Source organism: Salvelinus namaycush, chromosome 7 (genome assembly GCF_016432855.1).
Source record: "Salvelinus namaycush isolate Seneca chromosome 7, SaNama_1.0, whole genome shotgun sequence".
Classification (NCBI taxonomy): Eukaryota; Metazoa; Chordata; class Actinopteri; order Salmoniformes; family Salmonidae; genus Salvelinus; species Salvelinus namaycush.
In genome coordinates this window covers 2045223-2072116 of record NC_052313.1, presented here as the reverse complement: position 1 = coordinate 2072116, position 26894 = coordinate 2045223, and the positions used below count along the sequence as shown (strand labels likewise).

Below are 26894 nucleotides of genomic sequence, written 5' to 3'. Positions count from 1 at the left end.
TATACGACTCTTCCCAGCTCCTCTACAACTCTTCCCAGCTCCTATACGACTCTTCCCAGCTCCTATACGACTCTTCCCAGCTCCTATACGACTCTTCCCAGCTCCTATACGACTCTTCCCTGCTCCTATACGACTCTTCCCTGCTCCTATATGACTCTTCCCTGCTCCTATACGACTCTTCCCTGCTCCTATACGACTCTTCCCTGCTCCTATACGACTCTTCCCAGCTCCTATACGACTCTTCCCTGCTCCTATACGACTCTTCCCAGCTCCTATACGACTCTTCCCAGCTCCTATACGACTCTTCCCTGCTCCTATATGACTCTTCCCTGCTCCTATACGACTCTTCCCTGCTCCTATACCAGGTGGAGTGTTGAAGATTATGAAACTTCAGTTCTAAAATATTGCCTGTAAACCTGACACTGACAAACTGCATACTTTCAAACAAGGTCCCTTTATACACACCGCAAAGGTTGAATGACATTGGAAGATCGATATCTCAACAAAGACAACCTGTGTGTGCGTCATGCCCTTGAGCCTCCTCTTCCACCTTGGATGGAGGCAAAGGGACCAACACTGCTTATTATGGACTCAGGGCTTCCAGTGTATAGCAGCTTGGCTGTTATTATTATTACACCAATAACATGCATGGCAACCACCCAAGATGTAATTGATATCTTCAGAGATTTATTAGACATTCTTATCCAGAGCAACTTACAGAAGCAATTATGTTTGAGTGCCTTGCTCAAAGGCACATCCACAGATTGTTCACCTAGTCAGCTCAAGGATTCAAACCAGTGACCTTTTGGTTCCCAGCCCTTAACTGCTAGGCTACCTGCAACCCTATCCAATCTATAAGAGGAACCTAGATCAGGTTGATCAATATAGGCTCATTATAGGGAATTAATTTAGTAGCCTACAGATCAAACACATTTTTTTATATTTTATTTTACCTTTATTTAACTAGGCAAGTCAGTTAAGAACAAATTCGTATTTACAATGACGGCCTAGGAACATAAATAAATGTATAACTTACATATACTCTACATGTATAACATATAGGCTATTGTGCTTCAATTGCCGCCCTTTTTTTCCCATTCTGAATAACGGAAATGTGTAGCCACAACATCATTAAAGAGGACGTTTAATGTCAAACCAAATGCTCAGCAATAATAGATAACATGTAGGATTGTTCTTGTTGAAATGAGGAGCATAAATCACTTGCATATAAATGCGCAGCAGTAGCAGCCTCCAACAATGAGCAGAGGGTATGTATATTCGGCTCCTTTGATTGGCTCTGAAGTGTTCCGTCAAAAGTCTTGCGACATTTTTTCAACACAAAAAAAAGTAGCTATTGAAGTCGAGACGTTTCGGTGTCCGACCCGACACTGCGATACTCACACACCACCACATCCGCACGGATTTAAACTCCTCTTTTGGACTGACTGAACGGGACCCAGAAGTACGCTGTTCATTGAGTGAAACAAAGTAACCGAAAAGGAATCGTTTCAGCTACTTTGTAGCAAAGGAATATTGACTTTTAAATCTCGAACAAAGATGACTTCATTCAATAAGGGACCAGCCTACGGATTATCAGCAGAGGTGAAAAGCAAAGTGAGTAAAGAACCCGACTGCTAGTTAAATAATTCGTTTTGGGGTATTTATAACCACATGGTTTATTATTGACGTTTTTTTACTAACCAACTGAACCAACCAGGTCTGCTGCTGCGTGCTACAGCTAGGTTAGGATACAGGTAACCGATTAAACTCAACTCCGCTATATGAAAGCGCCGTCGTACATCGTGGAATTGAGTTTAGTCGGATAGGATAGGCCCACAGGCAGAGTTGAAAATATGAGGATTTGTTTTGAGACGGGGGTTTATTCGATTCTGATGGACAATTGTGGTTGGTAGGCTACATATAAACTTAGACGAAACGTAGAAAATAGTTTTCCCGGAGTTTCTCTCACATCAATTAAGATAGGCAGGCCTAAATTTACGAAATATTTCAATAAAACCAATCACTGGAAGTGGCATGGATGGAAGCCAAGTCCAATTCATTGTTCGTAGCAGGGAGACTATATTAAGGAGTCAGTAACGTAGGGGGGCGATGGATAGATAGGCCATGCCCCCACATTTCAATTGGGCAACCAATGGGGAGAGATTATGACTTTAAATCAAATGTATTTATAAAGCCCTTCATACATCAGCTGATGTCACAAAGTGCTGTACAGAAACCCAGCCTAAAACCCCAAACAGCAAGCAATGCAGATTTAGAAGCACGGTGGCTAGGAAAAACTCCCTAGAAAGGCCAGAACCTAGGAAGAAACCTAGAGAGGAACCAGGCTATGAGGGGTGGCCAGTCCTCTTCTGGCTGTGCTGGGTGGAGATTATAACAGAAAATGGCCAAGATGTTCAAATGTTCATAGATGACCAGCATGGTCAAATAATAATAATCACAGTGGTTGTCGAGGGTGCAACAGGTCAGCACCTCAGGCGTCAATGTCAGTTGGCTTTTCATAGCCGATCATTGAGAATATCTCTACCGCTCCTGCTGTCTCTAGAGTTGAAAACAGCAGGTCTGGGACAGGTAGCACATCCGGTGAACAGGTCAGGGTTCCATAGCCGCAGGCAGAACAGTTGAAACTGGAGCAGCAGCACGGCCAGGTGGACTGGGGACAACAAGGAGTCATCAGGCCAGGTAGTCCTGAGGCATGGTCGTATGGCTCAGGTCCTCCGAGAGGGAGAAAGTAAGAGAGAAGGAGGGAATTAGAGAGAGCATACTTAAATTCACACAGGACACCGGATAAGACAGGAGAAGTACTCCAGTTATAACTTTCCATTGTAACACTGTAATTAACTGTACAGCTGTCAGTCATATGTTGGAATAGGTTCATTCATGTTAATTTAACAAACATGTATTATTGTTTAAAGCCACACTCCTGAATGTGTTTCAATGACAGCCCATATAAGTGAGAGAAATGTAACCACTTTCAAGTTGTGTAGATGGAGTTATAAATGCAGGCACTTACAGTCCATGAGAGATAGTTTTTATACACATATTACAACAACAAAAAAATGAAATATTGAGGTTAAACAACCTTACATTCAAGGCTAGACAGTTAAAGTAAACCGTTCTACTCAATGGGTATGTAATTAGTTGGAATGACCATTGAACAGTAGGAAATAATGTGGATTGTATAAGTTGGCTGTCTGGATACTGTCAAGCTGTTCTCAGAAGAAAATATCAGCGTAGTATGAAATCATTAGAGGAATGTCTGGTTCTTACAACGTTGGTCTCCTAGGCTACCAATAGGAAATGACTGAATCATGACGTCATCGGTCAGCCTACCCATGGAAAACAGGCAGTCAAGGCCGGAGGAGATAGCCGTCTAACACGTTAAACATGGGCCTATGTGAAACTGTCTCATGTTAAGTTTCTGTCTGCCCAGTCTCTGTTTGCCTTGATAGCATTGGTGCCAACTGAGCAAACCAAGCGTTCTCTCCAGATAAAAGATTAGCAGACTGTCATGGTCTACTTCCTGTTGGCCAATGATGAGAATATCAGGTTAAAGAGAGAAGACAACGGTCACTTTTCAACAAAGCTGAAGGAGTTATTGACCAGGACAATGACTTGTGAACAACACAGTGGAATCTGGGATACTGGTAGTGCGTTGTCAGTTAAGCAGAAAGCTGGTCATCGACAGAAACCTATCAAGTGTTGTTAGAGTAGCTTTTAAGTGATATATTTCGATGTCGACTTTTGACACAATGAGTCAGTAGTTTGTCAAACGTCAGCAGATGTCAATGTATCAAGCTCTGACTGAATACAGAGCAGAAACTATGGAGGAACCAGCATGCTTTTAATAAATCTGTTGTAACAATAACCTGTGCTGAGGTCACATGTCAGACATGCTTAGAATGCCTCAATGATCCATCTCTATCTCCAGCATCCCCATAGTCTCACATTGACACACTTCCTGAACATGAGAAACTAGAACCTGGAAACCAAGGTTACCGGCAACAAACAACACAATCCGAAAGATCTCTAATTCACTGAGCTACAAGTCTGACATCTCTCTCTCTCACTGTCTTTATCTCGCCCTTCTGTTATAAGTTTTGTCCTTTTGAGAAGTCTCTCTACCGGAAGATGGGATATTATGAGAACAGATTGACTGAGCTGTGGTTCCAGACAGGGTTAAAATCCTGTGTCTCAAACCATCTCTTTCTCTGTTTGTCTTGCCTTAATGACACCAGACCATCTCATTCCGTAAAGGCCCAGTGCAGACAAAAATGTCCTGTGTGTTTAATATTCATTTACACACTGAGGTTGGAATAATACCGTGCAAATGATGATAATGACCTTTTAGTGTAAGAGCTGTTTGAAAAGAAATCTCTGCCTCTTTTGACCTGCCTGGTGACGTCACCAGCCGGTAAATGAGTTAATAGACCAATAAGAAAGAGTGTTCCAAACTTCTGCCAATAACAGCTAGTTTTCAGTTTCCCCTCCCCACTCAGACCAGTCCTAGCAAAGTTCTTGCTTGAGAAATGACTCTTTGCTAAAGAAAAAAGGGGGGGAAAAGGCTGTTTGTTTTCAATTAAAATGGTCCAAAAATAATCACAGTAAGGTATTTCCTTTTTACCCAGAAATGATTTGATAATGAGATCAAAACGGCTGTATTGGCCCTTTTATTAACTACTTAGTGGCCCTTGTTTATGTTTGCGGTCGTATGACAAGCTTTTGGGTGAGGTAATCTTCTAAACCTTGACTGAAATCAGATGAGCGAGAGTAGTTCAACCAACGCTGGGCTGGCCCAGCCGGGAAAACATTTAAATGAAAATATCGTCTCTTGTTTTTCTAATGCTTTGTGTGCTTTCCGGTATTTTCCAGGGTGGCTGCCAACAACGTCTTTATTTGAGAGCTACTTGTATTAATATGCAGCGGATTCTGACAGCTGGAAATGAAAAGCAGCTTGGTTTTCTAATGTATATACGTGTTAATCTTGACAGATGACCAGCATCTGTCAATCAACTAAACTCACACACAAAGGCACGCACACATCCACGTCACGCACACACACACACACACACTGAGTGGCGCAGCGGTCTAAGGCACTGCATCTCAGTACATAGAGGCATCACTACAGTCCCTGGTTCGAGTCCAGGCTGTGTCACATCTGGCCGTGATTGGGAGTCCCATAGGGTGGCGCACAATTGGCCCAGCGTCGTCCGGGTTAGACCGGGGTAGGCTGTCATTGTAAATAAGAATTTGTTCTTAACTGACTTGCCTAGTTAAATTAAAAAAATTCTAAATAAACACACACACTTTAAATGAAGAACTTTAATAATTTTTACTGAAAAGAAGAAACAGCTTATAGAAAAAGCTGAATTTTTGTAACTGTCATTGTGTTCAAAGTTACTTTCCCTCAGCCAATTTTATTTATATAGTCCTTCAAATCATCATGTCACTCATTAGTAATCAAAGAAGCCTGAAGTGCTGTCCAGCGGGTCACCACCACTCTCCGGGGTGGAAGTGTGGAACCACCACTCTCCGGGGTTGAAGTGTGGAACCACCACTCTCCGGGGTTGAAGTGTGGAACCACCACTCTCCGGGGTTGAAGTGTGGAACCACCACTCTCCGGGGTTGAAGTGTGGAACCACCACTCTCCGGGGTTGAAGTGTGGAACCACCACTCTCCGGGGTTGAAGTGTGGAACCACCACTCTCCGGGGTTGAAGTGTGGAACCACCACTCTCCGGGGTTGAAGTGTGGAACCACCACTCTCCGGGGTTGAATCCGGGGTTGAAGCGTGGAACCACCACTCTCCGGGGTTGAAGCGTGGAACCACCACTCTCCGGGGTTGAAGCGTGGAACCACCACTCTCCGGGGTGGAAGCGTGGAACCACCACTCTCCGGGGTTGAAGTGTGGACCAAACGTCTAACTGGTGTTTGCTTGACCTTACTTCTCAAGTGTTTTAAAATAGAACAGGAATTCCCTCTGGAGCCTCGGAACACATGAACAGATGAACTTACATCTTTTCTACAGCAGTTGGAGGGAACTTCAAGATGAATTATTTATCCAGTTCTTGAGGTCACTGCTCTTGTTAAGGGTAGAGCTTTTCCAGAATCCGGTGCTTTCAATGTGAAAGAGAGAGTTGTTAATGAGGCCTGAAGGAGTTTGGTTACCACCGAGTAGCCTCTAACTCAGTGGACACCAACCGGTCCATCGTGATCTTCAAGGCATTCCTAGTCGATCACCAAACATTTTTGTAGCACAAGCAATTGAGTTTGAGTTTGAGTTTATTTTATTTTTACAGGGACAGTGCACATTAATCAACGTTTCAGTAAAAGTGCCGGTTTTAGCCAGCCGGCTAATTTTCAACCGCAGTCCCTGGGCAGGTTATTAAAAACAATTACAATATAGACAATAGCAGCATGGAACAAGACGTAGCATACAGACAGAGCAACATAGAACAAAAAGCAGCAAGACAAAATTCATAAAAGCAACAAAGTGTTTCCACACCTCACAAGTTACAGATTAGAGTTTGCTTTTCTATCTTTTAATTTTATTTGTGCTGATCTGTTGGCGGTAGGTGTACTTGATACAGAAACCCTGTTCACTGGGTAGGCAAAGTGTTCCTGTTTTGAACTATTTAATTTGCCTGAAAAGACAAATTCCACCTACCCGGTGGACCAAGAGGTCTGTGGACAAATCCAGTGTGCCTACTGCACCGGCCAATCGGGTGGCTCCAGTCACTGTGCATATAGCTTGCTTCCAAGAGCCCGGCCACAGCAAAGTTTGATACTGGCCTACATGAGATTTTATCACTTTTATCAAACCATGATCAGAGAGAGACTGTGAAAGAATACAGCAAAGAGCTGCTGTTTAACTTTTTATTCACTGTTTTCATTCAACTCCATTACAAACCATAAAATGTGCTTCTCTCTCCTTCCACTCGCAATGCAGCTGCAATGAATGAGTAGCCAAGTCTATCGATAGCCCTGCCTTTTTATTATTATTAGCAGCTCGTCGTGTCTATTTTAATATCGAGGAATTTTTCACTTTCTCTGTTCATAGGAACAACATGAATTTGTGCGTGAGGCAGATGTGGTTGTGGTGCGGCTCGAGTGTCCGCTCTCTAGTCAGTCTCACCGGAGGTAAGGAAGGGGAGAGCAGGGACCGTGAGAGGCAGACCCTCTGCTGGCCCCTTCCTCCATTGAGGCCAATGCCGTATTCAAAACAATTGGAAAATCGGAAATCTCAGACTTCTGACTTCAGTACGTTCAATACAACTGGGAACTGTGAAGGAAAACAAAATTCCACTGGGAAAAATCATTTTCAACGGTCATCCAACTCGGAATTCAAAGTCGTACACTCTGGCATCTTTCTAGAGCTCCGACTTTTCGACCTGAATATCACTGACGGCATGATTTTTTCCCCGAGTTCACCGTTCTCTTGAAACCATCATGCCCATCAGATGCAGGTACCAACCAGTAAAATAAAAAAGCTAATTATTTAAATTTATGCTCCACTGTGCCTCGCAACTGCTAAACCAACTGATCTATTTTGTTATCAAAGCTTGAGTTTTGAAATACAATATGGTCTGAGAAGAACAATATTGGCAGGCCAGGTATATAGTCAATATGCTGTGAAAATGTATTAGACCTACTGCACAAACCTTATTCCTACAGAACGGTTTTTATCCCATAAGAATCTAAGCTGTCTAGCTATATGGAATTGTTTTAAGAAGGTCATACCAAGGATCATTTAGCGCCCAGTCTATCACTGGGACCAAGCTTCCTGCCATCCAGGACCAATATACCAGGCGGTGTCAGAGGAAGGCCCAAAAAATGGTCAAAGACTCCAGTCACCCAAGTCATAGACTGTTATCTACTACCGCACGGCAATCGGTACCGGAGTGCCAAGTCCAGTTCCAAAAGGCTCCTTAACAGCTTCTACCCCCAATCCATAAGACTGCTGATCAAATTAATCAAATGTATGTACATTGACGACCCCCCCCCCCCCCCCCTTTGTTTTTACACTGCTGCTACTCGCTGTTTATTATCCAACCACTAGGAGGCAGGTAGCCTAGTGGTTAGAGTGTTGGACTTGTAACCGCAAGGTTGCAAGTTCGAATCCCCGAGCTGACAAGGTAAAGAATCTATCATTCTGACCCTGAACAAGGAAGCATTTCACAGTAAGGTAAAACCTGTTGTATTCAGGGCATGTGACAAATAACATTTGATTTGATTTTGAATTTTAAGACCCCTTGAAGTATAAAAAAAATATATTTTATACAATTATTTTTGGCCTTACTGCTATTAGCCCATAGAAACACGATGAATAATAGAATCACTACATGGAACAACAGATAGTAACAAATATCAAAAGGAAATTTGTTCTAAAGTGTCTGTCCTATATCTAAGAGATAAGATCAGGATATATATAATACATTTTTTTGTTCATGTATTTAACCCATTATTTTTAAACAGTGTCCATATATTTAATATGTACATGTTAGTCATTTAGCAGACCCTCTTATCCAGAGCAACTTAGTTAGTGCATTCATCTACAGATAGCTAGGTGGGACAACAACATATCACAGGCATAGAAGAGGGGGGTCGAGGTGAGGAGGAGGATAATTTAAGATACTGTTTGAAGAGGTTTCAGATGGTTTTGGAAGACGGGGAGGGTCTCTGCTGTCCTAGCTTCAGGAGGAAGCTGGTTCCACCATTGGTGGACAGAGAAGAGCTGGGCTGAGCCGGAACTGCCCTCCCATAGCGGTGGGATGTAAGAGCGGGAACTGCCCTCCCATAGAGGTGGGATGTAAGAGCGGGAACTGCCCTCCCATAGAGGTGGGATGTAAGAGCGGGAACTGCCCTCCCATAGAGGTGGGATGTAAGAGCGGGAACTGCCCTCCCATAGAGGTGGGATGTAAGAGCGGGAACTGCCCTCCCATAGAGGTGGGATGTAAGAGCGGGAACTGCCCTCCCATAGAGGTGGGATGTAAGAGCGGGAACTGCCCTCCCATAGGGGTGAGATGTAAGAGCGGGAACTGCCCTCCCATAGAGGTGGGATGTAAGAGCGGGAACTGCCCTCCCATAGAGGTGGGATGTAAGAGCGGGAACTGCCCTCCCATAGAGGTGGGATGTAAGAGCGGGAACTGCCCTCCCATAGAGGTGGGATGTAAGAGCGGGAACTGCCCTCCCATAGAGGTGGGATGTAAGAGCGGGAACTGCCCTCCCATAGAGGTGGGATGTAAGAGCGGGAACTGCCCTCCCATAGAGGTGGGATGTAAGAGCGGGAACTGCCCTCCCATAGGGGTGAGATGTAAGCACCATGGTCTGGTAGTGGATGCGAGCTTCGACTGGAAGCCGGTGGAGTGTGCGGGGAGGGCAGCCAACAGAGAGTTGCAGTCGTCCAGACGGGAGAGGACAAGTGCCTGGATTAGGACCTGTGCCGTTTCCTGTATGAGGTATGGTTGTACTCTACGGATGTTGTAGAGCATGAACCTGCAGGAGCGAGTCACTGTTTCCTGTATGAGGTATGGTTGTACTCTACGGATGTTGTAGAGCATGAACCTGCAGGAGCGAGTCACTGTTTCCTGTATGAGGTATGGTTGTACTCTACGGATGTTGTAGAGCATGAACCTGCAGGAGCGAGTCACTGCTTCCTGTGTGAGGTATGGTTGTACTCTACGGATGTTGTAGAGCATGAACCTGCAGGAGCGAGTCACTGTTTCCTGTATGAGGTATGGTTGTACTCTACGGATGTTGTAGAGCATGAACCTGCAGGAGCGAGTCACTGCTTCCTGTGTGAGGTATGGTTGTACTCTACGGATGTTGTAGAGCGAGACACTGCTTTGATGTTTGCAGAGAACGACAGGGTGTTGTCCAGGTTCCCGCCAAGGTTCTTTGCACTCTGGGAGGGTGACACTGGTGTTGTCAACCGTGATGGAGAGGTCTTTGAGCGGGCAGGCCTTCCCCGTGAAGAAGAGCAGCTCCGTCTTGTCGAGGTTGAGCTTGAGGTGGTGGGTCGACATCCAAGTTGAGATATTTGCCAGTCACGCAGAGATGCTGTCACCACCTGGGTGTCAGAAGGGGGAAGGAGAAAAGTAGTTGAGTGTCATCATAGCAATGATAGGAGAGACCTGGTAACTAATCTGGATATGCGCGTCAGCCTTTTGCACGTCAATTCTGATGACTGGTCATTGGCGTTGGGCAACAATCAAGACGCGCAACTTTTTGGTTCTGAAGCATTGATGAGAATTTAACGACGACTTGAGGGCAGTGGGTTCGGGAACAAGAACGACAAACGTTTATATAAATGTTTTTTTATACCACCACCCAAAAGGGCACTTTGTAGACTGGAAGTGCATTGGAGCATGTTCTCTGCACAGGTAGAGCCCTATCTGAGCATGGGCTCTGCACAGGTAGAGCCCTGTCTGAGCATGTTCTCTGCACAGGTAGAGCCCTGTCTGAGCATGTTCTCTGCACAGGTAGAGCCCTGTCTGAGCATGTTCTCTGCACAGGTAGAGCCCTATCTGAGCATGTTCTCTGCACAGGTAGAGCCCTGTCTGAGCATGTTCTCTGCACAGGTAGAGCCCTGTCTGAGCATGTTCTCTGCACAGGTAGAGCCCTGTCTGAGCATGTTCTCTGCACAGGTAGAGCCCTATCTGAGCATGTTCTCTGCACAGGTAGAGCCCTGTCTGAGCATGTTCTCTGCACAGGTAGAGCCCTGTCTGAGCATGTTCTCTGCACAGGTAGAGCCCTGTCTGAGCATGTTCTCTGCACAGGTAGAGCCCTATCTGAGCATGTTCTCTGCACAGGTAGAGCCCTGTCTGAGCATGTTCTCTGCACAGGTAGAGCCCTGTCTGAGCATGTTCTCTGCACAGGTAGAGCCCTGTCTGAGCATGTTCTCTGCACAGGTAGAGCCCTGTCTGAGCATGTTCTCTGCACAGGTAGAGCCCTTGTCTGAGCATGTTCTCTGCACAGGTAGAGCCCTGTCTGAGCATGTTCTCTGCACAGGTAGAGCCCTGTCTGAGCATGTTCTCTGCACAGGTAGAGCCCTATCTGAGCATGTTCTCTGCACAGGTAGAGCCCTATCTGAGCATGTTCTCTGCACAGGTAGAGCCCTATCTGAGCATGTTCTCTGCACAGGTAGAGCCCTATCTGAGCATGTTCTCTGCACAGGTAGAGCCCTATCTGAGCATGTTCTCTGCACAGGTAGAGCCCTATCTGAGCATGTTCTCTGCACAGGTAGAGCCCTATCTGAGCATGTTCTCTGCACAGGTAGAGCCCTGTCTGAGCATGTTCTCTGCACAGGTAGAGCCCTTTCTGAGCATGTTCTCTGCACAGGTAGAGCCCTATCTGAGCATGTTCTCTGCACAGGTAGAGTCCCTATCTGAGCATGTTCTCTGCACAGGTAGAGCCCTGTCTGAGCATGTTCTCTGCACAGGTAGAGCCCTGTCTGAGCATGTTCTCTGCACAGGTAGAGCCCTGTCTGAGCATGTTCTCTGCACAGGTAGAGCCCTGTCTGAGCATGTTCTCTGCACAGGTAGAGCCCTGTCTGAGCATGTTCTCTGCACAGGTAGAGCCCTGTCTGAGCATGTTCTCTGCACAGGTAGAGCCCTGTCTGAGCATGTTCTCTGCACAGGTAGAGCCCTGTCTGAGCATGTTCTCTGCACAGGTAGAGCCTTGTCTGAGCATGTTCTCTGCACAGGTAGAGCCCTGTCTGAGCATGTTCTCTGCACAGGTAGAGCCCTGTCTGAGCATGTTCTCTGCACAGGTAGAGCCCTATCTGAGCATGTTCTCTGCACAGGTAGAGCCCTATCTGAGCATGTTCTCTGCACAGGTAGAGCCCTATCTGAGCATGTTCTCTGCACAGGTAGAGCCCTATCTGAGCATGTTCTCTGCACAGGTAGAGCCCTATCTGAGCATGTTCTCTGCACAGGTAGAGCCCTATCTGAGCATGTTCTCTGCACAGGTAGAGCCCTGTCTGAGCATGTTCTCTGCACAGGTAGAGCCCTGTCTGAGCATGTTCTCTGCACAGGTAGAGCCCTTTCTGAGCATGTTCTCTGCACAGGTAGAGCCCTATCTGAGCATGTTCTCTGCACAGGTAGAGTCCTATCTGAGCATGTTCTCTGCACAGGTAGAGCCCTGTCTGAGCATGTTCTCTGCACAGGTAGAGCCCTGTCTGAGCATGTTCTCTGCACAGGTAGAGCCCTGTCTGAGCATGTTCTCTGCACAGGTAGAGCCCTGTCTGAGCATGTTCTCTGCACAGGTAGAGCCCTGTCTGAGCATGTTCTCTGCACAGGTAGAGCCCTGTCTGAGCATGTTCTCTGCACAGGTAGAGCCCTGTCTGAGCATGTTCTCTGCACAGGTAGAGCCCTATCTGAGCATGGGCTCTGCACAGGTAGAGCCCTGTCTGAGCATGGGCTCTGCACAGGTAGAGCCCTGTCTGAGCATGGGCTCTGCACAGGTAGAGCCCTGTCTGAGCATGTTCTCTGCACAGGTAAAGCCCTATCTGAGCATGTTCTCTGCACAGGTAAAGCCCTATCTGAGCATGTTCTCTGCACAGGTAAAGCCCTATCTGAGCATGTTCTCTGCACAGGTAAAGCCCTATCTGAGCATGTTCTCTGCACAGGTAGAGCCCTGTCTGAGCATGTTCTCTGCACAGGTAGAGCCCTATCTGAGCATGGGCTCTGCACAGGTAGAGCCCTGTCTGAGCATGTTCTCTGCACAGGTAAAGCCCTATCTGAGCATGTTCTCTGCACAGGTAAAGCCCTATCTGAGCATGTGCCCAACTCTATTTATATGTGGGATATTGTTTTTAAACAGGAAAAAGTTCTGAGCATGTGCTCTGCAGATGCAGGAAAAGATGCATGAAAAGTTCCATTACAGATGGAGAAAGAGAGAGAGAGCTGCAGGGAGGTGGGTTGGAGTGTTCCCATGCTATATCCCTCCCTGCATTGGTTCAGGCTGGATCTCCTTTTCACAGCGAGATTCTGATTCCTGAATTCCTTGTTGTCATATTAAGCCCAGTGATGCTGTTTTGGGGTGAATGGGAAGTGAGCTCTTTTCCTGAACCATTGTTCAGCTTCTTTTTAACTCTCAGATTCCAGTCCAGCAAGATAAATAGTGGGGTTTTCACTAACCTTGACTTGTTCAACTTTGGGAAGGATACTGTTAACTTGTGCACGTATGTGTTTGTGATAACACTATTGTCCGTTACAACACGTTAAAGACTTGATGGAAAATGATCGACTCTGGTGGGCTTTTTGTTAGACCAGTATTGCAATATATTATTTTTAAATGGCAAAAACAAATGTAAACACAAAGCAGACCAAACACTTTGGTTCTTTAAAAACCTGCTGTGCTATAGCTTGTGAAAAATGTGTGTTGACTCAGGATGAAAAATGTTGTTTGTTTTCCAACATTAAGGCTGTTTTCCTAAAGAAGTTAAATCCTCTTCGTGTTTTTTGTTTCCTTTAAATTTTTATTGAACCTTTTTAACTTTCCAAGATACTAACTAGTACCACGATACTGGTATCGTCCCAGCCCTACTTTTTGGTATGAAAAACTTGGTTATGCAGTATGTCTCAAGTTAAGATTTGGCCTTGTGTGCCTAAATGTGAGATTTTTTTACGACATGTCAGTGCTTGGTTTTATTTCAGCACCAAGTGCTTTCAGGAAAGTATTCAGACCCCTTGACGTTTTCCACATTTTGTTACATTACAGCCTTTTTCTAAAATGGATTGAAAAAGAAAATCCTTATCAATCTACACACAATACCCCATAATGACAAAGTAAAACAGGTTTAGAAATGTTTGGTAATTTATATAAATAAAAAAATATAAATATTACATTTACACAAGTATTCAGACCCTTTACTCAGCACTTTGTTGAAGCACCTTTGGCAGCCTCGAGTCTTCTTGGGTATGACACTACAAGCTTGGCACACCTGTATTTGGGGAGTTTCTCCTATTCTTCTCTGCAGATCCTCTCAAGCTCTGTTTGGGAGCGTTGCTGCACAGCTATTTTCAGGTCTCTCCAGAGATGTTTGATTGGGTTCAAGTCCAGGCTCTGGACATTGAGACGTGTCCCGAAGCCACCCCTGCGTTGTCTTAGCTGTATGCTTAGGGTCGTTGTCCTGTTGGAAGGCAAACCTTTTCTCTGGAGCAGGTTTTCATCAAGGATCTCTCTGTACTTTGTTCCTTTCATCTTTGCCTCGATCCTGACTAGTCTACCAGTCCCTGGCACTGAAAAACATCCCCACAGCATGATGCTGCCACCACCTTGCTTCACCATAAGGATGGTGCCAGGTTTCTTCCAGACGTGACGCTTGGCATTCAGGCCAAAGAGTTCAATCTTTGTTTCCTCAGACCAGAGAATCTTATTTCTCGTGGTCTGAGAGTCTGTAGGTGGCTTTTGGTCAACTACAAGCTGGCTGGCATGTGCCTTTTACTGAGGAGTGGCTTTCGTCTGGCTACTCTACCATAAAGGCCTGATCGGTGGAGTGCTGCAGAGACTGTTATCCTTCTGGAAGGTTCTCCCATCTCCACGGAGGAACTCTAGAGCTCTGCCAGAGTGACAATCGGGTTCTTGGTCACCTCCCTGACCAAGGCCCTTCTCCCCCCCATTGTTCAGTTTGGCCGGGCGGCCAGCTTTAGGAAGAGTCTTGGTGGTTCCAAACTTCTATTTAAGAATGATGGAGGACACTCTGTTTTTGGGGACCTTGAATGCTGCAGCATTTTTTGGGGGTACCCTTCCCCAGATCTGTGGCTCGACACAATCCTGTCTCTCCATCTATTTTGTGAAGTGCACCAGTCCCTCCTGCAGCAAAGCATCCCCACAACATGATACTGCCACCCCCGTGCTTCACGGTTGGGATGGTGCAAGCCTCCCCCTTCTTCCTCCAAACATAACGATGGTCATTATGGCCAAACAGTTCTATTTTTGTTTCATCAGACCAGAGGACATTTCTCCAAAAAGTACGATCTTTGTCCCCATGTGCAGTTTCAAACCGTTTTCATGGCGGTTTTGGAGCAGTGACTTCTTCCTTGCTGAGCGGCCTTTCAGGTAATGTCGATATAGGACTCGTTTTACTGTGGATATAGATACTTTTTTACCTGTTCCCTGCAACATCTTCACAAGGTCCTTTGCTGTTGTTCTGGGATTGATTTGCACTTTTCGCACCAAAGTACATTCATCTCTAGGAGACAGAACGCGTCTCCTTCCCGAGCGGTATGACGGTGTTGTTTATACTTGCGTACTATTGTTTGTACAGATAAACGTGGTACCTTCAGGCATTTGGAAATTGCTCCCAAGGATGAACCAGACTTGTGGAGGTCTGCAATTGTTTTTCTGAGGTCTTGGCTGATTGCTTTTGATTTTCCCATGATGTCAAGTAGAGGCACTGAGTATGAAGGTAGGCCTTGAAATACATCCACAGGTACACCTCCAATTGACTCAAATGATGTCAATTAGCCTATCAGAAGCTTCTAAAGCCATGACATCATTTTCTGGAATTTTCCAAGCTGTTTAAAGGCACAGTCAACTTAGTGGATTTAAACTTCTGACCCACTGGAATTGTGATACAGTGAGTTATAAGTGAAATAATGTGTCTGTAAACAATTGTTGGAAAAATTACTTGTCATGCACAAAGTAGATGTCCTAACCGACTTGCCCAAACTATAGTCTGTTGACAAGAAATTTGTGGAGTGGTTGAAAAATGAGTTTTAATGACTCCAACCTAAGTGTATGTAAACTTCTGACTTCAATTGTGTATAAACATTTCTAGTTCACTTCACATTTCTAGCACATCCAGTCTATTCACATTATGCTGAATGTTTTCAGAGCTAAAGGATAGTGGTTAAATATTAATGAATACCAGCTGGACAGTACTTGGTCGTGTGTGTGATTTGAACAAATGGTTATTCAAGTGGGGGTCATTCTGGTCAAGGAATGTTCTGGTTTCATTCTATCGGTGAAGCTCCCGGTTAGAGATGAACTCAATTATATAAGATATTGCGTAAATGGGAACGGTAACTTCATTGTCAAAAAACTTTGACTGTAGAATTGACTAGAACGTGTTAATTTCGAAAGAGTAACAACACCGGACTGGATACTGATTTAAACAGCCTCGACAGTGGTGTATCTGTCCTACATTGAATTGATCGTGTTGCACTTCTTAGGCATTCTGTACCTCAAACCCTTCTCCTTCCAGATGTTTCTACAGCGTCATCAGGAAACGCGTTGGCTACAGAGTTGGGTGGTGAGGAGGGGTTCCTGGCAGCATTCCTAGAGGAGGACTGCTGTGCTGAGAGAGAGAGAACTGAAAAAAGAAAAAAGATCTCCTCTAATCTTCCCTGATTTCTCTCTGAGGAGGCTCAGTGTGTTTTCTGGCGATGGTAGGATTTCTAGCTGCAATTAGTCAGTGGCACAAAAAGCCTGAGATGAATTCCTGTAAATGACCATGTGCTCTCTCTCAAGCTGTTCAGAAAGGAGGGACACATTCCTTCCACTCCTCCCAGTCCTTTCATTGAGCCAGAACACCACTTCTGTCCTTTTACGAGATGGAGGGACATTTGAAGATTTGCCCTTTTGTCTGTTATTAAGTTGAGAGCAGGGCCTCATTTCTGACATCAAATCTCAGAGGGAAACGGACACACACACACACACACACACACACACACACACACACCCATTGCTTCAGAGAGGGCACGTCTTTCTGTTGACTGCTTTGACATCCCAGCTGACAGGCTTTCGTGTGTGTGTGGGGGGGGGGTTTGCTACAAGTTTATGGGCTTTTAGTGTCACAGAGTGGTCCTGAAAAGCTGTCGTTACCTCACTGTTTTTATTAGCAGCCGGTCAGTAGAACGCTTGGTTTGCATTGCTAGCCTGTATATGGCACCCCCCTTGAAGCCCAGTATTGGCATTTGGTGCTAACGAGGTAAATCCATGCACAGGGAATAAACTACGGTTAGCAGTAAATCCATGCACAGGGAATAAACTACGTTTAGCAGTAAATCCATGCACAGGGAATAAACTACATTTAGCAGTAAATCCATGCACAGGGAATAAACTACGTTTAGCAGTAAATCCATGCACAGTGAATAAACTACATTTAGCAGTAAATCCATGCACAGGGAATAAACTACGTTTAGCAGTAAATCCATGCACAGGGAATAAACTACATTTAGCAGTAAATCCATGCACAGGGAATAAACTACATTTAGCAGTAAATCCATGCACAGGGAATAGCAGTAAATCCATGCACAGGGAATAAACTACATTTAGCAGTAAATCCATGCACAGGGAATAAACTACATTTAGCAGTAAATCCATGCACAGGGAATAAACTACATTTAGCAGTAAATCCATGCACAGGGAATAAACTACATTTAGCAGTAAATCCATGCACAGGGAATAAACTACGTTTAGCCAGTAAATCCATGCACAGGGAATAAACTAAGTTTAGCAGTAAATCCATGCACATAAACTACATTTAAGCTGTTCAATGTGGAGGAAAAATGTGTAAAAAAGAGTGGAGGTCAGATGTGGTCGTCTCTTTCCTCTGTGACTAGATCATAAAGATGAGTTTGTCTGACTCAGTGTGGATGACTAGTGTCTGTGATGTGCTTGTTGAAAGGCCATGTTTATAGGACATAGGCCAATGTTGAAGTGCTGTTTACAGTGAACTCTGAGCTGTTTATAATGGACTATGAGCTAATGGGTGACTGCAACTGGTCATCCGACAGTACCATATAAAGAACGGTTCAATTTACGCCTTTGTTTGACATTGTAGAAAAGTCCTGGAAAATCTCCATGGCATTATGCAATCCAATTGTGGGTAATTTACAGAACAGTACTTACTCATTGACACTAAAATACTGTACATTACAGCACAGAAAAACTAGTGGCAGAACAAATCATTTTTTCCCCCATGTAGACCTACCATTTTTAGCAGATCCTGTACATCTGTTTACACAAATGAGATTGTGTGTCAGTGTATATGTTATGCTGTGTGTTTGGCAGTTTGTCATTTAAGGAGGGAGCGTGGTAAAGGCTCCAGGGAGCCAGTGGGAATGTGTTCAAGCCCTTAACTTATCATGTTCAGTGTGTGTACACACGTGTGTGTGAGGAAGAGCGGAAGCAGCTGGAGAAGAAGAGCATGCAGCTGTAATTGGCTTCACATTCACTTCCTCTGATGGCTTCTATCCATGACCATGATGTTAATAGCATCACTTCCTGATATTTTACAAATGTTCCATCCCGCGTAACACCATATTTCCCACCAAAACCAGAAGTGTCATTCAAAAGCATATAAATATGTCTGGATTTGATTTAGAGCTTTAAATCAGCATGAAGATTCAAACCTGATGCTACCTGAGCCTGATGAGAAATATATTAACAACATTTAATGAGCCCTATGTTAACAACATTTAATGAGCCCTATGTTAACAACATTTAATGAGCCCCACGTTAACAACATTTAATGAGCCCTACGTTAACAACATTTAATGAGCCCTACGTTAACAACATTTAATGAGCCCTACGTTAACAACATTTAATGAGCCCCACGTTAACAACAGTTAATGAGCCCTATGTTAACAACATTTAATGAGCCCTACGTTAACAACAGTTAATGAGCCCTACGTTAACAACATTTAATGAGCCCTACGTTAACAACATTTAATGAGCCCTACGTTAACAACATTTAATGAGCCCTACGTTAGCAACATTTAATGAGCCCTACGTTAACAACATTTAATGAGCCCTACGTTAACAACATTTAATGAGCCCTACGTTAACAACATTTAATGAGCCCTACGTTAACAACATTTAATGAGCCCTACGTTAGCAACATTTAATGAGCCCTACGTTAACAACATTTAATGAGCCCTACGTTAACAACATTTAATGAGCCCTACGTTAACAACATTTAATGAGCCCTACGTTAACAACATTTAATGAGCCCTACGTTAACAACATTTAATGAGCCCTACGTTAACAACATTTAATGAGCCCTACGTTAACAACATTTAATGAGCTCAAGCTCAAATGATTATGCCGTTGTCCAATACATATATGATATAAAAGCCCATAGATGTAGCTAGCTATAAGCTCTCTTGGGTAAATAAATGAAACTCCCTCCACTAGGCTAATCGTTTGGAGTGTGAACTGTATTATACTGTATTACTGTACTGTATTATACTGTATTACTGTACTGTATTTTGTATTATCGTATTATACTGTATTATATGGACTAGAATTACGCACCTCATTCAAATCATGATGAAGCAGAGGAGAACGTGATTCTGGTGCAGCACATGCAGCCTACAAAGTTACTAGTATAGGCTAGCTAATTAGATTTTAATGTTAAAATATAATAGGGCCTATTTGTATAATTAGTAGGATGACGCATATGTACTTTTCATAATATTTCCCCTGATGTTATTAGCCTACCTCCTCTTTCTATATTGTTGTTTCATTCCTCATTCCTCGCTTTCAAAAGTTAAATTAAATACGTTTCGTTGTCCTTATCTTCATCATTCTAATGACATCCTTGGACACTATAGGACTAGAATTAGATGCAGAAGGCTTTCACTTCTCTTCATGAAGATTGACTGGTTATCGGTCTGAATCAATAACTGCTATTAGGTCTACCACATTCACTCATCTTTCAATCTACCCCTGACTTCTATAGGCGGCTGTATTTAACGTTCAGCAAACAAGAGCTTGCGTCCCTCTTCGAATAGTCTTTTTATATAACAAATGCTAATAAAATAATGTCCAGCAAGCAATTCCTATCTATCTTTTCCTGCATGGGACTACAAGAGCTAAGGAGCATTTTGTTTTAATGAGAGAGGCCAGCGGAACACAGGTCTGTACGTGTTGCACAATAGACAGAGGCTGTAACTTAGATGCGTATTATCCATAAGACATCATTCATTAGCTAAATATAAGGCTAATAATGCATTTTAATGTATCACCTGAAAGAGGCAGGCTAGGGCATTTGCTATAAAGCTCTATAGAGTATATAATCTAGAACAGGACTATCTATTTTGGATGCAATTTGAATGGTTGATGGAGAGAGAGAGAGAGACTGCGAGAGAGTCCACTGAATTAAAGCAAAGATATTCGAGTGACAGGCTGTTTTTAAAACTCTGCAGCTGCAATTAAAAAAATAATCATCTTTACAATTAAAAAACAAGGTGACCCCCGAAGGCCAGATGGAGATGTGTAAATTAAACGTGCATTCGGTCTTTATATTACTGTAGCATAGGCTAGGCTGCTGAAGATGTAGGCCTACCTGGCCGTAGAGAAAGACAGATTTAGACATTGCATATAATAATTTACCGGTTTCTCTCAGTTATTTATCCCGTGAAAAGGGAGTGGTTTTGGGCGGTAAATCTTGGTAACCAGGTTCCCTCCATTCAACCCTAATCACTTCCTCTCAGAGCCGTGCGCTGATGTCTGACGCTGGGAGAACACACGGTCCTTACAGCATCAGGCCACACAATGAAACGACCAGTGTCATATCGTATCCTGATACTGGCAATAGTTTAGGACTAATACACTCCAGGAAAACATAGATCAGACCAGTCAATAAATGCCTTGATTTGTCAGTCAACAGCTTCTCTTTGGTTCTCAGTATAAATAATGTCCTTGCATAATGGGTTATTTAACTGTCAGAATTATCTCCCCTATGAATTGCATTTGAAGTAGAAGCATAAATGATGTTTATTAATTTTTCTCACACTGACTTAATTGAAGCCAAGGTGTAAATCTGAAAGTATTACGGTGTGACTCACCACAACCCTGAGGACTGTTTGTTCTTACAACCTAGTTGTGTCCAATCCACATCACATGAATCACTCTGCTAAATGTCTGCTTTGGCAAAACAACATTCAAACCTCCAGTCTACCCCTCCGCCAGATGACTTACCTCACAGCTCAATGCTCACTGCTCGGGTGGAGGCTGAATATAACAGTGTAACGATGTGCGCTGAGAGTCGGGAAGCAAGTTCAGGGAGTGTTTTAATAAAATAAAAGGAACATAATACAAAACAAGAAACAGTAACAGCACACAGACATGAAACAGTAACGCCTGGGGAAGGAACCAAAGGGAAGTGGTGGAGTCCAGGTGAGTCTGATGACGCGCAAGTGCGCATAACGATGGTGACAGGTGTGTGCATAGTATCTGGCCAGGACATGAGAGATATGGCTTTAAGTTCCAAGATTACCAAGATGGTAACTTTTACTAAGACACTAACTGTTCTCAGATCGCAGGGAAATATGACATGCAAAAGGAGGAGGAGCTTCGGTTCTGGATCGAGGAAGTGACGGGGATGGCCATAGGAGAGAACTTCCAGAAGGGCCTGAAGGACGGAATCGTCCTGGGAGAGTAAGTGTGTGTGTTTCTCAGCAGAGCTGATACTGACAGACGATTGGCATTGCAGGCAGACGTGTGTGTGTGTGTGTGTGTGTGTGTGTGTGTGTGTGTGTGTGTGTGTGTGTTGTGATCTGTAGCTGATGTTTGCTGGGTGGAAACACTGACTTTTATTTTACATGAGTAATCAATCACACTCCATTCACTGTCCACAGATTGATGTCATGATTAGCATCTTGTCTATTTCACATTTCAGTGGAATACACATGTCCATACAGCAGATATTGTCCTCCCCAAGATTGACTTGTTAAAACTACTATCATTTTGTCATAAGATGTCATTTTTACATTGAACATGAGTGCTTTAATGAACATGAGTGCTTTAATGAACATGAGTGCTTTAATGAACATGAGTGCTTTAATGAACATGAGTGCTTTAATGAACATGAGTGCTTTAATGAACATGAGTGCTTTAATGCATGCCTCTTTCACTCCTTTCCCCCAGATTGATAAACAAACTGCAGCCCGGCTCAATAAAGAAAATTAACCACTCACAACTGAACTGGCACAAGGTAGGCTCATGCTCTGAACTGGCACGAGGTAGGCTCATGCTCTGAACTGGCACGAGGTAGGCTCATGCTCTGAACTGGCACGAGGTAGGCTCATGCTCTGAACTGGCACGAGGTAGGCTCATGCTCTGAACTGGCACGAGGTAGGCTCATGCTCTGAACTGGCACGAGGTAGGCTCATGCTCTGAACTGGCACGAGGTAGGCTCATGCTCTGAACTGGCACGAGGTAGGCTCATGCTCTGAACTGGCACGAGGTAGGCTCATGCTCTGAACTGGCACGAGGTAGGCTCATGCTCTGAACTGGCACGAGGTAGGCTCATGCTCTGAACTGGCACGAGGTAGGCTCATGCTCTGAACTGGCACGAGGTAGGCTCATGCTCTGAACTGGCACGAGGTAGGTTCATGCTCTGAACTGGCACGAGGTAGGCTAATGTCTTCGTCAAACGTAACCTCAGTGGATGCTGTTGTTCACACCTTTCCATAATAATATGGACACTTTTTCCAAGAGAGCACAGAAGCCAAAGAGTGGCTGTTCACATCATTAAACACCATTTAAGACCTGTTACAATGTCCTGCCTGGAGAATAAGTGGATTCATTCATTAAGCCTTCACCTGTCTCTCTCACTCTCTCTCTTTTTTCTCTTTCTCTCATTGTCTGTCTCTCTCTTTCTTTCTCTCGTTCTCTCTCTTTCTCTCGTTCTCTCTCTTTCTCTCGTTCTCTCTCTTTCTCTCGCTCTCTCTCTCGCTCTTTCTCTCGCTCTCTCTCGTTCTTTCTCTCTCTTTCTCTCTTTCTTTCTCTCTCGTTCTTTCTCTCTCTTTCTGTCTCTCTCTGAACACCTTTATTACTTTCTGATGTTTTTACCTAAGCCCCTCCCCATCCCTGCTAAGCCCCTCCCCACCCCCTCTGTGTTCTGGGGCCTGTTCAGGAGGATGTAACACCACAGAACATTCATATAGAAATGTATGGTGTAGAAGGGATAGGAGATTGTCTTGTCAGATAGAATAGGGAATAGTACCAGCTCTGTAACCCGTGTTGTTGTGTTCCCCCAGCTGGAGAACCTTGGCAACTTCATCAAAGCCATCCTGGCCTATGGCATGAAGCCTAATGACATCTTTGAGGCCAACGACCTGTTTGAGAACGGGAACATGACCCAAGTCCAGAGCACATTGCTCTCCCTGGCCAGCATGGTGAGGGGGGTGGAAAGACTTTCCTGCATGTTTTCTGTGATAATACTTTTTAGTTTTTCAAAACATACAAGAATACATGTTATGGTAATTAGTGTATACTGGGACAGCTACAGTAAAGTGTTACAAGACTTTCTGACTGGGTTCCTTCTCTGCTGACAGCTACAGTAAAGTGTTACAAGACTTTCTGACTGGGTTCCTTCTCTCCAAGAGACTTGTAGCATCACTATATTTCCACATTCTTATCTCATTCCATAGGCAAAGACCAAAGGCATGCGCACATCGTGTGACATTGGTATAAAATACGCAGACAAACAGACACGCCATTTTGATGATAAGCAGATCAAGGCTGGACAGTGTGTCATCGGACTGCAGGTAAGACATGCTGGGGATGATGTGTGATAGGTGTGTTAGGTTCTGTTACTGGATGTGACTATACAATAAAATGTGTCGTTTTTGTTCATTATTCTACCTTTCAATATTTTGCCAGTGGAAATCATCCCGATAATAGAATGTTTATATGTAGCTTATGTTACTGATTCTTCAAATGTAATACATGCACAATCGCCCTGTACTGGAGGTCAGATACCTGTAACGGAGGTCAGATACCTGTAACGGAGGTCAGATACCTGTAACGGAGGTCAGATACCTGTAACGGAGGTCAGATACCTGTAACGGAGGTCAGATACCTGTAACGGAGGTCAGATACCTGTAACGGAGGTCAGATACCTATAACGGAGGTCAGATACCTGTAATAGGTCTATTCAGCTAATGGTTCTATGTTTCCTGCGTGTTTAGATGGGGACCAACAAGTGTGCGAGCCAGGCTGGTATGACAGCGTACGGGACCAGGAGACATCTTTACGACCCAAAGACCCAGACAGACAAGCCTTACGACCAGACCACAATCAGTCTGCAGATGGGCACCAACAAAGGAGCCAGCCAGGTAAAGCCAATGATGTATTTTAACACTGTTAATGTGTATGTCTACAGGTAGAACCCACACAGTTGCTTTTACAGTGGTCCACTTCCCCTATTGAAACCATGATGGAACCTATATAATGGAAGGAACTACCCAGCAAGTGCTACTCTCAAAAGAGTTGGGGGAATATAACAGAGAGCCGGGGGAGTCTAGATATACTTTGCACATCACCATAATCACAATGTTCATATACATAATACTCATAGTTGTCTTGAAGACCATCCAGGTCAATATTCCTGCCTCATAACTGTTTTCTTGGAAATCTCCTAAATGTGTCCTGTCCTCTCGTCTCCTCTCCTAGGCCGGTATGTCCTGCCCGGGAACGCGTCGTGACATCTTCGACAATAAGCAGGTGCAGCAAGTGGACAACTCCACCATCTCCCTGCAGATGGGCACCAACAAGGCAGCGTCCCAGAAGGGCATGAGCGCATATGGCCTAGGACGCCAGGTGTACGACCCCAAGTACTGCGGCCCGCCCACCGAGCCTGTCATTCATGCCGACGGGAGCCTGGGCACCAACTGCTCAGAGATCAGCGACAGTGACTATCAGGCTGAGGAGTTCCTCCAGGAGGGAGAGGAGTACCCAGCTTATCATGAAGAGGACAACTACAGCGACGTGGCCCACTACAACGAGGTCGACCAGGGCATCGACTATTAGGGCTGTCCCCTGAGGGCCACAAGCCTGGTCCCAGATCTGTCTGTGCTGCCAGACTCATCCGGCTTCACCATAACAGCCGCTAGACGGAACAGTTAAACAGTGTCTTTTATCCACCACAAACAGAGACAGTCTTTTTCCTCTCTAGTCTTTTTATTGTATTTTTTAAAATTGAAGCCTGAGAGAAATATTGCCTTGAGTTCATTACTTCTTCACCTCCCAGCTCTTCTTCCATTATGAGCAGCAGTGGTTTCAGTGGGTTAAAAACATGTATTGTCCTGAGATCCAGTGTTTAGGATGTGCTATATTAGGATTGAGAACCTTCCTTCTAAATCGACTGTTACATTATGAGGTATGGGACATTGTGACGTAAACTTTGTATCATCTGCAGCCATTCCACTTTTTTTTTAATCCCCAGACTTGCTTTAATGATTGACTCATCCCTTTTAAAGGAATTCACACAATCATGCCAGTCTTAAAAGGTTCACCAGCTGCTTTTATCTTTTTTTTTAAATGTTTACCCATCTCCTAGCCAACCTAAAATGACCAATATTACTTTCTTTATTTTATTGATACAAATCAGTCAGTGAAAAATGTTTGAGGAGTCAGGACATTTAATCCATTTCATTTTAGCAGGTTTCAATCTCAACCAAATGGACCATTTAGCTTTATCCTGAAGTGAGTCATTTCGAATGGCTTTTCCATTAGACCAGATGACCAAACCAGAATGTTCGGCTTTTATTGCATACAGTATGGCTAATCTTATCACACCATGTTATTTAACCAGGAAAATAGCCTTGAGGTTAGAAACCTCTTTTTTTCCCCGAGGGTGACCTGGCAAGAAATCAGCAGGAAGTAGTCAGTGTGTACACACAATACATTAAACACTATTAGAATGGTCAATTACATTCCCTTTTCTATCAGAGCTTTAAACTCAGGCAGCGGCACCATCTCTTCCAGTTTTAAAGTATTTTGTAGTTTGTTCAAAGTCCAAGAAATGTTGGATTGTTTCCCCATTTCTGTTTTTTCCCTAGGAGCTGACTGAGAGTGGAGACTGTAGGATTGTGACGGTGCTAGTCAGGAGCAAATATATTTAAGGAATATTACAAGCACTGCCTTGTACACAAATATGTCCCAGTGCCTTCTGGTAGGAAACGAGGACCACTTCACCATGTTATATAGTTGCCAGGTGATGGGTGAGTGGTCTTGCATTAGTTATGACCCTTAGTGCTCATTGATACACTACATTCAGCATGATCCAACACAGATAAAAAACATGGCCTTCGCACAAGATCTTTCCTAACTGACATAGAAAAACAAGATTTGTTCCTAAAAATAAAAATCTAATTTCAGCTTCAGTTTCTTTGTCAAGTTTTCAATGTGCTGTTTGAAATGCGACTGTTCATCTAAATACATGCCTAGGTACTTATAAGAAGAGATACCCTTCTGATCAGTTGGCCATTTAAAGTTAAAATCTGCAAATGACTCCATTTGTCTACTTTGAGGTTAGACAAAACGATGTACTGAGTCTTTCCGGCATTCAGCACAGTTTCAGGTGGAAGAGTTGTTTCTGAATGGCATTCAGCACAGTTTCAGGTGGAAGAGTTGTTTCTGAATGGCATTCAGCACAGTTTCAGGTGGAAGAGTTGTTTCTGAATGGCATTCAGCACAGTTTCAGGTGGAAGAGTTGTTTCTGAATGGCATTCAGCACAGTTTCAGGTGGAAGAGTTGTTTCAGAACGGCATCCAAAGCCCGTTGCAAATCCTGGAAAGCCTTCTCAATTTTAGAGGCACAATTGTGTCATACAGTTAACATGTTCACCAACATAATTAATATACGGTGTGAAAAGGACCGGCCCTAACATCGACCCTTGAAGGACACCTTTCCTGAGCTGTCGAAACTCTAACTTCATGCCCTCATCAGCCACACACTGGGTTCTGTTAGAGAGGTGGTTTTGGAACCAATCCAACTCTCCAGCACCAAAACCAGCAGGGCTCATGTTCTTATTACCCCCTATCATTCCCACTGTATTTATCACCATGTCTCTAATTATAAACCAGGGCTGTGTTTGAAATGGCAACCTATTCTCTATAATATAGTGCTCTACTTT

General features: G+C 44.1%; 1 protein-coding gene across 1 annotated transcript; it reads left to right on the top strand.

Annotated features, from left to right (window-relative positions):
* The first annotated feature begins 1281 nt into the window (after window positions 1-1281).
* On the top strand, window positions 1282-26142 carry LOC120050907 (calponin-3-like). Its single transcript, XM_038997430.1, has 7 exons — window positions 1282-1614; window positions 21288-21409; window positions 21899-21965; window positions 23014-23151; window positions 23407-23523; window positions 23947-24093; window positions 24431-26142. The coding sequence occupies exons 1-7, from the start codon at window positions 1558-1560 to the stop codon at window positions 24785-24787; spliced, it is 1005 nt and encodes a 334-aa protein (XP_038853358.1). The 5' UTR covers window positions 1282-1557; the 3' UTR covers window positions 24788-26142.
* Window positions 26143-26894: the final 752 nt, after the last annotated feature.

Coding starts and splice junctions, on each gene's coding strand:
- LOC120050907 (XM_038997430.1), top strand. CDS start 1,558: ATGACTTCATTCAATAAGGGACCAGCCTACGGATTATCAGCAGAGGTG. Junction 21,410..21,898: donor GACGGAATCGTCCTGGGAGA/GTAAGTGTGTGT, acceptor CCTTTCCCCCAG/ATTGATAAACAAACTGCAGC. Junction 24,094..24,430: donor CCAACAAAGGAGCCAGCCAG/GTAAAGCCAATG, acceptor CTCCTCTCCTAG/GCCGGTATGTCCTGCCCGGG.